At 43.6% G+C, this 16,274-nt stretch overlaps 2 protein-coding genes across 3 annotated transcripts; one reads left to right on the top strand and one right to left on the bottom strand.

The window, feature by feature from the left end:
• Positions 1-215: 215 nt before the first annotated feature.
• LOC119657936 (vacuolar protein sorting-associated protein 72 homolog) lies at positions 216-4,997 on the bottom strand. Its single transcript, XM_038065125.1, is given in 7 exon segments — positions 216-482; positions 557-712; positions 775-929; positions 931-959; positions 4,186-4,489; positions 4,547-4,670; positions 4,731-4,997. Coding segments are annotated over 7 exon segments (1,104 nt in total). The 5' UTR covers positions 4,865-4,997; the 3' UTR covers positions 216-280.
• Positions 4,998-5,102: 105 nt separating this feature from the next.
• Positions 5,103-12,429, top strand: LOC119657938. 2 transcript variants are annotated; one of them, XM_038065127.1, is made up of 3 exons: positions 5,103-5,275; positions 5,338-5,384; positions 11,625-12,429. In XM_038065127.1, the coding sequence occupies exons 2-3, from the start codon at positions 5,364-5,366 to the stop codon at positions 12,072-12,074; spliced, it is 471 nt and encodes a 156-aa protein (XP_037921055.1). In that variant the 5' UTR covers positions 5,103-5,275; positions 5,338-5,363; the 3' UTR covers positions 12,075-12,429. The 2 variants fall into 2 exon arrangements, with proteins under 2 accessions (XP_037921055.1, XP_037921054.1); XM_038065126.1 differs by lacking the exons at positions 5,103-5,275; positions 5,338-5,384 and adding an exon at positions 11,391-11,516.
• Positions 12,430-16,274: the final 3,845 nt, after the last annotated feature.

Raw genomic sequence — 16,274 nt, 5'->3', positions numbered from 1 at the left:
CTTTCCAAAGTGGTTTACTTCCGAAAACCTCAAAAAAATCGATTTTATGAAGTTGGTAAAGTGGGATGATCCCTTAAACCCTTGCAGCAGCTTTTCATTGGGTCCTAAAATACCAGTCCTCATGAAGAAATGAGCTCAGGCTCAGGTTTGCATTAAAATATATAATGCAATAGAAGAGTAGCATTTTAAATGATCATAAATTAAAACTCCACTCATCTTATGAAATCACTATTTTTATTCCAAATTATTTACATCACTTTCATCCATCTTATTCTAAAACTTACGCATTCGAGTTGCTATTCTTAAGTTTGAGCCGGTTCTCTTTAACCATTTCCCGCCATTCGAGCCACTTGGCCACTTCTGGGTTGTTTGGGTTGCCCTTCTCCTCAAGCTGCATATAATATGCTTCTCGAAGAATCTTGAACGCTTGTATACTTCTGTATGGCAACTTTGTGACAGGATCGAAATATCTTGCAGGAAGACTAGAAGCAGAAGTAGAAGTGAAAATGTTAGTTTACACAATTCAGCATTGAATGTAGAAGCGGTTAACACTCACCCAGTTAGAGCACAAACCGTGCTCCTCTTCGGACTTATTCGTTTCGGTTTGAAAACGGAATTAAATACTTTGTCGTCTATGTCATTTTCAAAGGTAATGAAAGTCCGCTCACACAACTCGGTTGGATTTTTGGGGAGATTTGATGATGTTTGTGCTCTGGAAAGAGATTTTGATTTGTATCAGTTGACTCTGTGTAGGTCCTTAAACTGTAAACTTACTTTGAATGATCGTCATCGACTTCCATTTTAATGTCACTAGATGTTTCAGGACCGTTAGATGGCTTCTCTTGAGGTTTATCGACAATCGGCATTGCCATCGAATGGTATCTGATAATCGGTCCTGTGAATACTCGTTTTGTTGGACGGGTTTTTTTTCTTTTCTAGCTCTAACTTTTGGAATTTTTCTGTGAAGAAGAGAAAGCGACAAGCAATTAACTTTTAATATAGTGTTCGAATTCGCAATAATTTCTGCTCTGCCCACTCTCTCTATTTATTTGTCTATTTATCTGCCTATTAATTTACCGATCTCGATGTTGAGAGTTGCCTACCTGTTTTTCTCTCAACTCGACAATTCGTTTTTGCTGAATGCACGTTAAAACTATGTCATATCCTTAGAAGGATCTCAAATCACCTCAAGGGAATAAATATCTGAAACTCTACAATATTATAATGTTGAAAACTTTAATGGATAAGAGACATTTGATTCAGTTCAGTTAGTTTTTTCTTCCTCTTTATCCTCTTATTTTCCGGGGATGGATCATTGCGTAATCTAAGGAATTATTGACCCATAGAATTTGTCACGGGAACGGCAATGCCTTGCGATTGCATCTTGCTTAGTTATTCCCTTCAGGCGGAATTATAGTCACTTGGGTGATTGAGGGAAGGTCAAAAAACCATCCGAATTGATCAAAGTCGACCAAGGGGGAAGAGTTATCCCAAGATCCAAGGAAATTGGGGAAAATGGCTACGTGGGGCTCTCCAGACAGGACCACTTTCAATCAAATTGACCATCTCTCAGCCTTGATGAATGTCAAAACATATAGGGGGGCAATATAGACTCGGATCACTATTTCATTAGCATAGTGCTACGGGCTCGAACTACAACACCACCTACAATCCCCTCTGACAATCAGGTGAGAGTGAGTACTGAAGCCATCCACAACACAGCCAATTGCTTCGCGAAATGAGGCAATTGGGTGGGAGCAAGATTGACGATGACCTGATTAAGTCGCTCTGGCTGCGTCGGCTCCCGGAGGGCACCCAAGCGGTCCTCGCGTGCGTCTCCGGTTCTTTGGAGGCACTAGCACGAGGTGCATACGCGCCCGTTCAGCAGCCGTTGGACGAAGTAGGCGAGCTAAAGCGCGAGATAGCCGCCTTAGCAGCCAGTATGGCTGAAATGCGGGCAGCAGTTCGCGAGCTCGCTCCCGGTCTGCTACTCGAAGAGGGCGATCGGGTAGCAGGTCGTCAGGACAGCCTACGGACCGAAGCATTTGCTGGTACCGTCGCGATAAAGCTACCAGATATACGCTCCCGTGTAAATTCGCGATTACCGCAAAAAACTAGGTTCGCGGGGGATCCTGGCGCCACGTCGCCTAACGATTTTTGATCCCCTCAGCAGGCGCAACTACCTCGTAGATACTGGTGCGGAGGTTTCGGTTCTTCCCGTACCCCGGCATCATCGGCTATTTCCGCAACCATTGAAACTGGCGGCAGCAAATTCCTCGCGAATCAACACCTACGGGTATAAGCAAGTGGACGTGAATCTTGGATTGCGTAGGACGTTTTCGTGGCGATTCATCCTGGCGGATGTCAGCTTTCCCATACTAGGCGCAAACTTTTTGTGTCACTATGGGTTGCTGATGGACTTGCAAAACATGTTTCTTATAGATCCCACGACCAACCTTATTTCGTCGGGCCAAATGGCATCTCACCCAGGTAACAATCTTTCCGTACTTTTAGAAGACATTACCAACTCTCGTGTTCGGGCACTTCTACAAAAGTTCAGCCAGATTACTACCGAGTGTAGTCTCCCAAACCAGTGAAGCACAATGTGCAGCACCACATTAACATCACTGGTTCCCCGATCTTCTCGAAGGTGTGTCCTCTACCACCCCAGAAACTGGCTATTGCGCGGAAAGAATTTCAACAACTTGTTCAACAGGGTATCTATAGACCTTCAAACAGCTGTTGGTCTTCCCCACTGCATATGGTCCCTAAGCCAAAGGGCGAATGGCGACCCTGTGGGGATTACAGTAGGCTAAATGCACAGACTGTTCCAGACCGATATTCAATTCTGCTCAGACACGACTTTGCGCATCATCTCGCAAATTGCAGCATCTTTTCGACCTTGGATTTAGCCAAGGCATATTATCAAATCCATGTAGCTCCAGAAAACCAAATCCCATCAACAACTGGCCGAAGCTACAGTCTTGGCATTTCCTCAACAAGATGCACCCCTAACCGTTTTTGTTGATGCCTCTGACATCGCAGTACATAACGACGAAATCTATGAGCGATAACATGACTGTCCGGTTGTGGATAAAATCCGGCTCAATAGGTTACGGTAGGCGGGTCACTTAATCCGTATGGATGAGGATGATCCAGCCCGGAAAGTCTATAAGGGCAATATTTCTGGTAGAGAAAAAAGAAGACGAGCAGACCCTATCTGAGATGGAGTGATGGCGTAGGTCAGGACGCCAGACAGCTTCTAGGGATATCGAATTGGTGGAACTCGGCGCAAAACCGGGATGTCTGGAGTTCCTTATTAAGGCAGATCTAGACCGGATATCGGTTGTTGCGTCGTTGATGATGATGACTTCCGTGGCAGACCTGCACGGTCAACTTTCGCCACTTTTTCAGTTATTAAGTTAACTCTGCTCTCGTGGGTGGCCATGGTCAACCTGGATTGACCTCCCTCTACAAGAAACACCGTGTTCGAACATGTGATGGAGAAATCTGGCCCCGGTCACGGTAACGATAACGGTGAGAAATTTGTAGAACTTTGCAGCAAGCTATCATATTCAACACGTTGCGATGAACAGTAGATTTAGGAGTTATGTTTTAGATATGCAAGAGGAAAGCTGATTGAAATATTTACGTGGAAAAGTACCAGGTGGTAGGTTTTCGTAAATTAAATAAAATTAATCGTTTTAAATATCAACTATTGGATATAAATGAAGATTGGGATGGGAATTAGGAAGTTGAAACAATTGGAAAAGCCAATTGGTGCTAAAAACCTGAGAAAAAGAAGAAGTGCTGCATATTATTAAATGCACTCTCTCGTCGGGTCGCCACTGACCAAGGCGAATGAGGTGCTTCACATGTAAGAAGGCCGCGGACACTACGCCTTAACGGGTAAATTCCGGCATTTTTTAAGTTTTTTGGGATAGCTCTTCCCTCTTGGTCGATTTTGTTTAATTCAGATGGTCTTTTGGCCATCGCTCAATCACCGGTCATTACCGAATGTGAGCGATCTCTACAAAGTGCAACGACTAAATTTGCGAATATTGCATGAAAAAATCATTTCTCTCCCAATTCAAACTATTGCTTTCTGGTAGTTTAGAAAAAACTATGTTCTATCCATAGATTCTGTGGGCTGAGTCTAGAAATCGAGCTTGAAACACTTCTTACCAAGTGATTTGATGTTCTCCTCTTCCGTAATAGCCGCTTCCTCAAGCAGCTCCTCCTGAGTAGGAATATATTCTTCGGCTTTTGGCAGCTTTTTCTTCTTCTTCCGAGCCTCATTTAGCTCTTTAAGACGGTGCCTGGTAGCGGCTGATTTCAACGCTGTGGAAGCTCGAATCGACTTACGACCAGTATCAATGACGGTGAATCGCGGTTTCGGTTTTCTCTTCACTTTTTTCTCGACTTTAGCCTGTGCTTTCGCAATCGCCGGAGCAGTTGTTTTGGCGGCTGGTTTCTTTGCTTTCGGATCCTGTAGATGAGGACAATGTTTATAGAAAATATAATGGACAGATCGTCGGAAACATACCTTATAACCTCGAGTGGGTTTCTTGGCGCGTTTCGGTTGCTCCTCCTCATTTTCGGATATAGGCTCATCATCTTCGTCTATACTGAAGTCCGAATCGACGATGTCCTCTTCCTCGTCCTTTTGCCTGCATAGGAGGACGCACAAGTACAAAATACACTTCAGAAGCAAAAAACATAAAATTTACACATAGTCGACATCGTCGTCCACTTCTTGAAATCCTCCGTACGAAGTCTTATAAAAATCATCTTCCTCCTCTTCGTCTAGCAATTTTGCTATTTTATTCCCTGCATTGGCACGTCTGCTTCGTGTTGATGCCATTTTTTGAGCTGTCTGCCTTGATTTTCTTTCAAAACTCGGTAAATTTCTAGAACGAACTATAAGCGAGCCGGTAGTCTTCTTGGATTTGTTTTGACATTTGAAGTTTGTTGTCGGTGCTTTTAGCGGGTGAACCGCTGCAAAGTTGAGATGGGTGATGTTGTGCTGTTGGTTTGGGCATTTGCTATTATTTAACAGTTGCCTCGGATGGGGCTGTCAGCCGTTCTGGTGTCAGCCAATGCTTCGTGTTTTGCTGGGACTGATAGTGCCCGTGTTTGTTGACAATTTCCTTAAAAGTAATACGACGTTGTTTGGCCGTTAAATATGTGTTGAATTTGGATTCTGAGTCACTTGTCCTGTCACTACGATAAAGGACACAGAATATTCGAGATACAAAGGACTGAATCTCAGCAGGTTAATATTTTCTCTTTCAGTTTCCATGTACATTTGCTGATGTTCTTTTCCTAATATTCCAGGAATCCCGTGGCGAATTCTTCCGGAAATGTCTTCGCATAGTAAACATGTAAGTGTTTCGTTGCTTCCTCTGTTATTCTCACCTGAAATATGCACAGGCTCAATAAGAATTAGTCGCAAAGCACCACCATTTCGACTACAAATGTCGTTTCAACTTCAAGCCTACGTGAAAGATAAGAAAACTCGAACAATTGCTTGCTAAAATTATTAACAAACAATGAAGGCTGTTTGCATTTTAGTCACGTATAAAGATCGAAGTTACTAGTTTAAACGCCAGAAGCTTGTTCCTAAAATTAGCGCATTAGGTCCTAATGAGGCTAAGTCCTTAATACAGATGAAAGCGATTTTTACTCGAAAAACTCGAGGGAAGGAGGAGAAATTAATTATATTAATAAACAGCCTGATAAGAACTGGTAAACAATCGCAAGCAGAGAATCAGAAAGTTGAGATTGCCAGTTATGCCCGTTGAATACCCAATGACCCCAGGAAGGGCTTTTGTTTTTTGAATTGAATAATTACATCTCGGTGCTATCTATAGAGCTCGAAACGCATCTGGCTCGCTTAAATTCGTGGTGCTAACACGCAAACTGTCCAACTTGAATGAACAAATCAATTACCTGATGCAGATTTTTGTTTCAATATTGGTTTTTCTTTATATTCTATTCATTCGTGGTTAACATCGGAGTGCAAATGACTTTTGCGGTGAATAATTTAAAAGCGGCGTGTAAATTGGCTGATTCTTGGAAAAGACATGAATGGTCGAAGATGAGAATGTAGAGGTGCCCAAAATATATATACCCATATATAATAGAAGTTCGGCTCCAAGATAAAAAGTAAAACCCAACCAGAAACTCGATCTTCGCTTAGTCGGCGTTGTCCAAGCAATATTGGCGTTTCAGCGCAGATATATTGATGACAAAATCGTTCTTCTTTAACCCGTCTGCCTGCAATTCGTCTTCTGCGCGAAACTCGCTTGAGGAAGTAACTAAGTCACACACACGAACAAAGTCCCATTCGTTATGCAAATTAAACAAAAACGTTGGGTTTTTATATAAAATGAATGCAGTAAATGAAGCGTTAGAAACTATTAAAATTGTAACATTGTGAGGAGCATGTTTAACTTTATTTCTTCGCAACAATGATTGTAAATGCTTTCTCGCGGTGATATTGACTATAAGGGATCCGCTGGACAGGAAGTAGTTTCTATAGTAAGCCAACAAATGAAACCTGCTCACGAGGTAACGACGGACGCCATTAAATTCAATCACGCGTTAGTCAGCCTGGACGAGGAATCTGTTGCTGACGTGCTGAGCGGGTGCTCCTCTACCCGGCTGCAGGGATCACTTACTGACAGTTTTAATGTTTGGTGGTCAGCGTGGAGCTAATAAAGTCCTTGTGGCTTCAGTGACTGCCGGAGGGCACGCAGGCCATCTTACTGTGTGCCGACGACGGTTCTCTTGAGGTGACTGCGGACAAGATACATGAGGTGCACGCACGCCCCGTTGTCACGGAGGAGTCGCAAGAGTCCGCCAACGTGACGGAATTGCGGAGGCAATTGGCCGCGCTTACAACCAATGTGGTCATTCTGATGACGATGGTGGATACTTTGCGTTCGAGTTCGAGAACGGCCGCCTCGCAAAATGGCGTTCGGGTAGTCGCACGTGTGCTGATACCACTGAAGGTTTACGAATCAAGCCACCAAATTTACCAGCCCATGCACTTCTGTCGCTACTCCAAAAAATTATGTTCGCTGGGGGGACGGTGACGGTACGACCCCCTTAGTAGATGCAATTATCTGGTAGACACAGGCGCGGAAGTCTCGGTCTTCCCCGTCTCCCCAACAAACTGTCTCCTTAGTAGCTAAAATTAGCGACAGAAAACTCCACGCCCCTTGCAATTTGTCGTGAATCTTGGCTCTCGTAGGACCTTTTTGTGACACCTCATTTTGGCTGATATCAGTGTCACCATATTAAGCGCAGACTTGCTGTGTCACTATGAGCTGCTGATAGATATGGAGCATAGGTACCTGATAGACCCCACAACCCCTCTTCGGTCACCAAGGAAAATTTCAACCTGCTCGAACAACAAAATTCTTTTTATCATTTTTGAAGACGTTGCTAATCGAATTCGTACACTCCCAAAAAAATACCGCAACATCACTACCGAATGTAGCCTCTCTCAGCCAGTTAAGCATAATGTCCAGCACCTTATCAACACTACTGGTTCCCCGATCTTTTCGAAACTGTTTATCATCCCAGAAGTTCGCCGTTGCGCGGAAAGAGTTTGAACAGTTTCTTCAGCAAGGTATATGCAGGCAACAGTGGATCATCTCTGCTCCTTTTGGTCACAAGCCCCTTGTGGAAATTATAAACGCCTTAATGCTCAGACGATTCCTGACCGGTATCCCATTCCACTTCTCCAAGGCTGCGTATTATTTGCCAAACTATCGTGTTTTCTCGACCTTGAATCTCGTTAAGGATTACAACCAATTCCCTGTAGCTCCCGAAAATATTCCAAATACAGCAATTTGCACACCTTTTGGACTGGAGTTTGACACGGACGACTTTTGGCATATACAATGCGCTGCAAACCTTCCAGAGATTCATCCACTTTGTACTACGAAACCTGGACTTCTGTTTCTCCTATTTGGATTATGTTTTAAGTCGCATTTTCCACCAAGTCAGAGCATTTGGCAAATTTCGTGCATTTTTCAACGCTTCCTTGAAAAGGAAGGGAGGAGGAGCAGTAAGTGAAATTTCTAGGCCTTTCCATCACCCTTGACGGTATTCAACGAGTCCAGACAAGGTGCAAGCGATCGCAGGCTTTCCGCCGCCAAAAACGGTTCTTGGGCATGGTAAACTTCTACTGTCGTTTCTTGCCCAAAGCTGCTCACCACCAATCACTGATTAATGCCTTCCTGTCTGGTATTAAGACCAAGGATTCGCGAGAGGTTGTGTTGTTTCCAGGAACCGTCCAAAAGTTTGAAACTACCAAGCAACAGCTAGACGTAGACGCTACTCTTTTGACATTTACTCGCCTTCTGTTGAGAGTGGATTCTCGCTTTCGTGTTCCTTCGGTCATCATCCCAGACCAGGGAATGCAATTTGAATCTACTCTCTTCTCGGAGCTCAGAAAGCTCCTGTGACTCAAACGTCATCGTGCATACCATCCGCAGTCCAATTGGTTGGTAGAACGTTGGCACCGGATGCTGAAGACGAGCCGTTCTGGTTGCATGTCTTGCCTTTCGTTCTGCTTGGCCTCCATACAATTGTCCGAGATTAGTTTGCTGCCAGCCCTGCTGAGCTGGTGTATGGGGAGAACCTTCGACTCTCTAGCGACCTGGTCATCGACAGGAGAGACAGCCTTGGAGAGACTGGATTGTTGCGTTTACTACGAGAGACCGTTCTCAGATTAAAGTTCCCTTCACCGTCTCGTCACACGCAGCCGGCGGTCCACACTTCTGGGGAACTCGGAAGTTTGTTCTCACCTGCTGGTGAGGACTGATGCCCTCCGATGCATTCATTTGAAGGTACTAATACCCTAAAGCGCCCCTTGAGCGCAATGCTGACCACATTGCCTCCTACAGTGTACTGTAGTGTACCGTTACGGTCTTGAATGAAGTGCTCTAACACACTTCAAGGCCCTGATCCAATATGGATTGTTGCGCCAACGATTATTATTAATACCCTAAAGCCTATCCAGATGGAATTTGGGTTAGACTAATATTGATTCCAAGCCATCACGAGAGGTATGCCGGATATAGATTTATAACCTCCACACCCAAATTATCACCAAAGTAGATTCGTATAAGTACCTGGAAATTTTACAAATTGAAACTGTTATTGAAATCGCATCTCTCGGAGGAAGTATAAAATAAGTGCACTAAATGTGTTCGCTATCCATTCACTGGCACAAGCGTTCGTAATATTACCGTAGACGAAGATCGATTAGCAAAACGTTCAGCGGCGGATACGGGCTTACAGGGTCCATTTAATAAGTATTTGGATTGGTTCGCAATAGCCTCAACGGAGCGGTGGATGCGGGTCCGACCGGTCGGCTCGGTAGAGAGGTCCCCCATCACTCAGGCGCATTTTAGTTTAGTCGCCTGCCGGCATACGTTGAGACGGGAGGTGGATTTTTGTGACGTGAGATTTTTTGTGGTGTCGTCGCGCCAGCACGGAACGCCCCGTCGACTACCGCTACGCTGTGAAGTTTTGCTTTAAACTCGGGAAAGCCGCGTCAGAGACCGTTCAGCTCATTAAACAGTCTTATGGGGATGATGCCTTAAACCGCACAAGAGTTTTTGAGTGGCACAAAATGTTTAAGGAAGGCCGGGAGTGATTGTTGTGTGGCAGCTGCTAGCGAAATCCGTCTTGGCAACGTGGCAAGTGTTCGTGGGGTCTATCAGAAAATCAAATCAACCAACAATCCATAGCGACAGACCAAGTCTACGCCTATTATTGTACACCAAACCACACTGATATATGTATGTGGCCTTCTCTGTGAATTTACGGAGGGACTAACACGTTGTCGGCCCATCTAAATGCTTTGGAGACTTAATCTCGAAATGACAATTTTTCTATGCAGATCTGACTCCATTTCAATCGAAATTCAAAGCTGGATCTTTGAATAGTTAATGTTTGTGTTTCCGGAAGGTCGTTGCTGTCTGTCCTGTATTTATTATTTCATGAATTTTTTCCCCATTATTCGCCAACTTTTCCAAGAAGTTGATACCGCACACTATATTGTCTGAGAGTTCTTTTGAACCACAAACGCCTGTACAACTCTACAATAACTTTGTCTCCCACTAGTTGTTAAATTTCTCTCAACATATATTGTTGCGATATTCCGAGCATAGCACGTTAATCATACACACATACTTGCTTTTGCTATTGACAAATCTCCACACGATTTTACACCAGATAGCTCTAAGGAAACCCACTCGTTGGTCATTATGGGATAATCCATTGCATTACATACGCAATTGAGTTGTCGCCTTTCCTCCTGCTCCATAATAATCCGAAGTATGTTACTTTGGTCGGAATAGGAAGACCACACAAATCAGCCTGCTTCTTGTCGATCGAGCACGTTTCAAAGAACACGTTGACTTCAAAGAACGTCTTGAATTCCTTAACGCGGGGTTTCATTGTATGCTATAACCCGCAATGCATTTATCACTCTTTAATAGATGTGATCGCGACATATTTGATCTATTATAATTAGACGTTTATTGCAATATTGTAGAAATCCAACTAGCCTTATAGCAAACTCTGTGCTTGAAGAATGTGCTGCTAACGATGAGACGGTGAAAGTTGCAAAAATTCATAAAACTTGTGATGTTCTTTAACCTGGACCGGAATCGTGTAGTTAAGTTCCTGTCTGAAACCAGATCCTAGGTTAAGGAGAACGTGTCTTGCCGTAGCTGCCAGCAAAATTGCGATACCGGATTCCCGTCTACTTTCACTAAGGTTTTCATAGTGCACAGTGCCGCAGGAGGGAGTGAAATGTTCCCCGCTTAGACCGGAAATATCCAGCCGATATCGCAGGAATTTCGCGCTTAAGTTGGAGGAATCAATTAATAACCGTTTTCAGTCCCTGTCCAAGGCATTGCTAACTTTTCGGTAGCAAGCTTGTTTCGAAATTTCACATTTTGCGCACAAATTACCATTCTTTTTAATGGTCTTCTATGATAAGTAAGGAATACCTTGAGTGTGCTCTTAAACCCCAGCTCCATGGGAAGAGGGCGTCTCAAAAGAAAGTTTGAGTTTGTTCAGCTTACTGCGTAAATGCAACAAATTCGAGCGATGCAAGGATATGTCAATAAATTACTTGGTTTTGAGAAATTGAGTGGCAATAGAGTGCTTCTGGGGGGGATATTTAAAGGGACCTATACAAACATGGCTTTACCTTGCTACTAAAAGCTAAATTGTATTGTTAGAAGAGGGTTTCAGAAGCTGACTGACTGAGTGAAAAGTCTGTGCAGATAACTCCCTACAATAATTCCAAGCATTTTATCCTACTCTGAGAAAAAAAACTCAATAGCATTTATTTAAATTTATTCATCACCCTGTGCAACAGTATAAATGTGAACTTCATTTAGCTTAGCTTCTGACTAATAGTTCCCGACTTTTAAAATGATAGCAGTGCACTAACCGATATGGATTCAGACGTATCATCTCCGGTGAATTTTTTTTCCTGATAAGATAATTCATTTCATTGTCATTCAGGCAAATTAAATAATCTAGACTCCATAAGAAAACCTGTTAAGCGATACTTCTTCTACTTTCAGAACTTACACTCCCATGCAAAGAGACTGTTCCGCTGTTTTAGCGACAGTACCCAATTAAACGAAGATGACATCCATCGAATCTACTATCTCGACCTGAGAGGCATCCTGAACGACGAGAAGGCTCTCAGGTCGTTTCATTCTTACTTACGAAACAAGCACACAGGTGATCCGTCCGAAGTGAAACAATTGTTGGATATCCACAGCCGAGTCAAGGAGCTGATAATGGAACAGAGGCTAGTCAGCGATGATGAAGTAGAAGAGTTAAGTGATCTCGGTCTACCCTATGATAAGGAGAAACGTTTATCGCGGTCGAGAAGCGTTGATAGCACGAGGCATTGTCTGGTTGATATCCAAGAGGAGTGCGAAAAAGAAATCGAGTTGAACTCGTCGTACAAGCAATTCAAGGAGGCTCTGCTGCTTAAGGTAAAACGAGGATATCATCACAAATAACGACGAAGACCCGCAAGGCGGACGAGATAGTTTTCTGCACTTGGAGGAGTTTTTATTCTGAACCAAGTTCCTTACTTTTTTCACAAACAAGTGCACTTAGTGGAGATGTCCGTCTTGCCGTGTATGATTGGGGGTTGATATTTAATGGAACAAAAAACGTAGAGGTGCTTAAAATCATTCGTGTTACTCATCCAGTGGATATTATTTTGCAGAGGTATCTAATGTTAAACTGTTACCCATAGAACTTAAGTTACTTAACTTCATTGGCTTAGTGTATTTGCTTTTTTGTATACAAACTGCTCAGTGATTTTTGTTTATTTTAAGCGAATAAATTATTTGATAGAATTTCAAGAAATTTCGCTATTTTGTTTCTCCGTGAAGATTTATAACGTTGATTGCTTTTTTAGTGTCCATGATACAGGGGAGTCTTAATAAACGTGACATTGTGATTTTGATGGGTAATCTGGATACCAATTTGGGCTCTAACAACACCTTGCTCCGACACGTGGTGAGGAAACACGATAATCGGGACCGTAATAACAATGGTAGATTGCAGTTTCCACCGCCTCTTGTTCGACCACAGACTCTGCCATAAAGTCAATTAGGTTTCAACTAATCGGCAATGAACATCTAATCAGATCGACTATGAAGAGTGTTAAGGAGGACTGAATTGAGGTAACGAGGGAGGAGGAACGTAGGATAAAACTAGACATTTTGGCAGTTCTATTGATAATATCAACGAAGTGGGAATTGAAACGCAGTTTGTCGTCGAATATTACACTCAGCAGTGAAAGGGGTTGTCCACTAAGAGAATAGGAAAAGGATGTTGAGGAGGCTTTAAGCGAATAGCACATCCAGTGGCATTTGCTGACATTCAGTGTTAGCTTGTTGACCGAGTACCAACGGATCAAATTATCAAGGTTGGACTGCAAGAGAGCACAGTCCAGCGGAGACGAAATAGAGGCAAATAGTTTAAGGTCATCTGCATAAAGCAAACATGGTCAGGTGATAGAGGCGAGATCATTGATAAAAAACAGGAAGAGTAGGGGGCCAAGTATAGATCCTTGGAGGAGAGGAGGAGAGAAGGAACGAGATAAGTAACGATGAAAAGAAACTTTGCAGGAACGGTATGAGAAATAGGAGGAAAGACAGGAGATGGCTGAGGGAGGGAAGTTGAGTAATGAGAGTTTAGAGAGGAGAATATTATGATCATCAGTATCGACGGCTTTGGAGAAATGAGTATAAATAGCTTGTAACTCCTGTCGTGAATTGAAGAATTTAGCAATGGAGTTGCTAAAGACCAGAAGGTTTGAAGTCGTAGATCTAGGTCAACCAGTCGTTGACATATATTTTGAGGATTTTGGAGCAAGAGGAGAGAAGAGAAATGGTGCAGTAATTCACAGCAAGAGAAGGGTCTCCGTTCTTGAGGACAGGGATCATAAGGGCCTCTTTCTAGAGATGGGGAAAGTAGCATTCTTCTAGACTTTTGTTGTAGATTATACTCAGGCTTCTGGCTTACGCCATCGCTCCATCTTAGGCAGGGTCTGCCTCGTCTTCTTTTCCTACCATAGATATTGCCCTTATAGACTTTTCAGGTGGGATCATCCTCATCCATACGGATTAAGTGACCCGCCCACCGTAACCTATTGAGCCGGATTTTATCCACAACCGGACGGTTATGGTATCGCTCATGAGGGAGAAAACACTGAAGAAAAATAGGTGAAGAGAAGATCGTAGGATTGTTGTGGGGAGTCGACAGGGGAGTCAGCAAAACTGATAGAAGAAGGGAGAGGTTGTGTGCGATTACGAGAATAGCTAGGGTCGAACCAAACGGTTACAAGTTACCGCGAGCAAGGGCGGCGTCAACGATCAATAAGTGCCTTTTATGCGCTTTTTTAATCATTGACTTCACAGTAGAGCGTATGGTCTTAAAGCGAGGAAGGTCGGCGTCATTCTTAGAAGCCCGAAACTTCTTTCGCAGTGCATGTTTCAGGCGAATGTTATTAAGAATCTCCGTTGTGAACCAAGTTGGGTTTGAACGTAGACAACCAGGGGAATAAGGAACATAACAGGAGAGGAAATGAGACAGGATATTATAAAAGGTGCTTAGAGCTTGATCACACGTTGAATTGCTTAAAATATGTACCTAGTTGAAAGACGCTAAAGCTGAGTTCAGACCGTCAAAGTTGGCTTTGCGGAAGTTGAACTTAGTAGATTTACCCTCGGCTTTGAAGTTTTAACGAGGGAGCTTCGCTTCAAATTCAAGCGGTGGGTAATAGGCGTTAGTTTTGACATATGGGGATGTGCAAGGAAATAAAGAGAGATGGCGCTCCGGGATCTTGGAAAGGAAGAGATCGAGAGTGCGGCCCAAGGAGTTTTTGGTGTTATTGAAATTCAGGGGACAGCAAGTGTTCATAAAGGAAGAAAGTAGAAGGGAAAAATGGGAGAGATTATTGGAAGGAAGGAAGGACAGCTAGGATGATGAGGCCAGTGGAGCATCGGGAGATTAAAATCTCCACAAAGGGAGATAGGGAGGGAAGGGAATCAGACAGTAAGGAGTTTGGATAAACTGTCAAACAATTCTTCATACAGGTAAGAAGGGCAAGCAGACATGATACAATGAACAGCAGGAAGGTGGGCGTGGAGACACGAAGAGCAACCCAGTGAAAAGGAAAGCCAGAGGAGAAAAAGACGGGTTCGGCGGGGAATGTATCTTTTATTGCAATTAGGATCACATTGCCGGTGGACTTATGAGATGCATCCCAGTCTCTGTCACAGCGGAAAGTGGAGTACCCTTCGGAGAGCTCGGAGTTTATTATGGCATCGTCCAGGCAGCTTTCAGAGATTCAGATGGCATGGTATTGCTGAGCCAGCGCGAATAAATTGAAGACCCCCAGCTTGTTCCTTAAACCCCTAACATTCTGATAAAACAGACGGACAGTAAACATGGATACAGATATATTGCTCTGCGGGGCAGACAGGTTGTCCTGAAATTTACCCGCGAATTGGAGCGCTTGTATGGCTTGATGAATACACCTTCAGGGCAGAAAGAAGGGTTGCCGAGGACCTCAATGGCTGCTAAGTTTATAGACTGTTTATTAAGCAGCTGTACCGCATCCGATAGCATGGAGCCATGGTAAGTGTTGCAGCGATAGGAGATGTTGTTGGCAAACTTTGCTCGAATCTCCAAAAATACTGTAGGAATACCTAGCCATATTACGTCTGCATCTACTCGGGGGTATTACTGCTGTGAGTGGTGGCGAAGGCGATATGTTTAAGCTCCAGTAAGAACCGTGGTAGAGTGTTTTTTCCATCTCAGGTCAGTGTGCATAAGGAATCGATCCTTCACAGAACCATCGAAAGGTTTGTGATCACATGTAATCTTTGCGTTATACACTTTTGAAAACATTTAGTTCTTTCCGCTTTCCTGATCAGAATAATTACAAGTTCCAAGTTCCCTTTTGTCACGGTGCCCACTATATTAAACTTACGGTGTAAGCTGCAGAAATTCACAAACTGCCCACCATTATCGTTACGGTCGGGTTATGTCCGAGGCCGTCTTAGCATTCAGATCACCCATCATGGTCACAATGTCGTCGTTAGGAAGCTTCTCCTCAACTGCGTGTGATTGCTCATAAAAAAATATCCTTTTCCATTATATCGGAAATCTCCACACTGTACTTTAACCTAGACCGGAATTTTGCAGTAAAAAATCGTCTTCCAGGTTAAGAGAGGGCGCTAGCGGTCAGTAACAATCGAACACCAGATTCGCGTCTGCTACCATCCGCCTTTCTCGATTATAAATGCATATTGCCACAAGACGACGGAAAGTACTATCCAGAGTCCCATCATTTTCCTTCGGTTAGGCCCAGAATGTTCAGCTTATATCATTTGAATTCCCGTTCGAATTGGAGAAAGCGAGCATTCTAAGGACCCACGCTACGGTTGTCGAGGAACGTGTGCACATTCCAGAAATCAATCATAATCCATTTTCGACAACCAAAGGTTGTAGTTTGGGGTCAGCCCCTATTCATTGACTTTTCGGTAGCAGTCAAATTTCTATCCCGTTTGGTCTCCCTTTACGATGAACGAAGAAAAGTTTGAATGTATTCTTGAGCCCAAATCACAGGGCATTTTTGGATCATCATCATCATCAACGGCGCAACAACCGGTATCCGGTCTAGGCCTGCCTTAATAAGG

Source organism: Hermetia illucens, chromosome 5, assembly GCF_905115235.1.
Source record: "Hermetia illucens chromosome 5, iHerIll2.2.curated.20191125, whole genome shotgun sequence".
NCBI classification, from domain to species: domain Eukaryota; kingdom Metazoa; phylum Arthropoda; class Insecta; order Diptera; family Stratiomyidae; genus Hermetia; species Hermetia illucens.
The sequence above is the reverse complement of the archived record's forward strand: the minus strand, read 5'-3'. Positions and strand labels throughout refer to the sequence as shown.

Coding starts and splice junctions, on each gene's coding strand:
- LOC119657938 (XM_038065126.1), top strand. CDS start 11,493: ATGGATTCAGACGTATCATCTCCG. Junction 11,517..11,624: donor ATTCAGACGTATCATCTCCG/GTGAATTTTTTT, acceptor TTCTACTTTCAG/AACTTACACTCCCATGCAAA.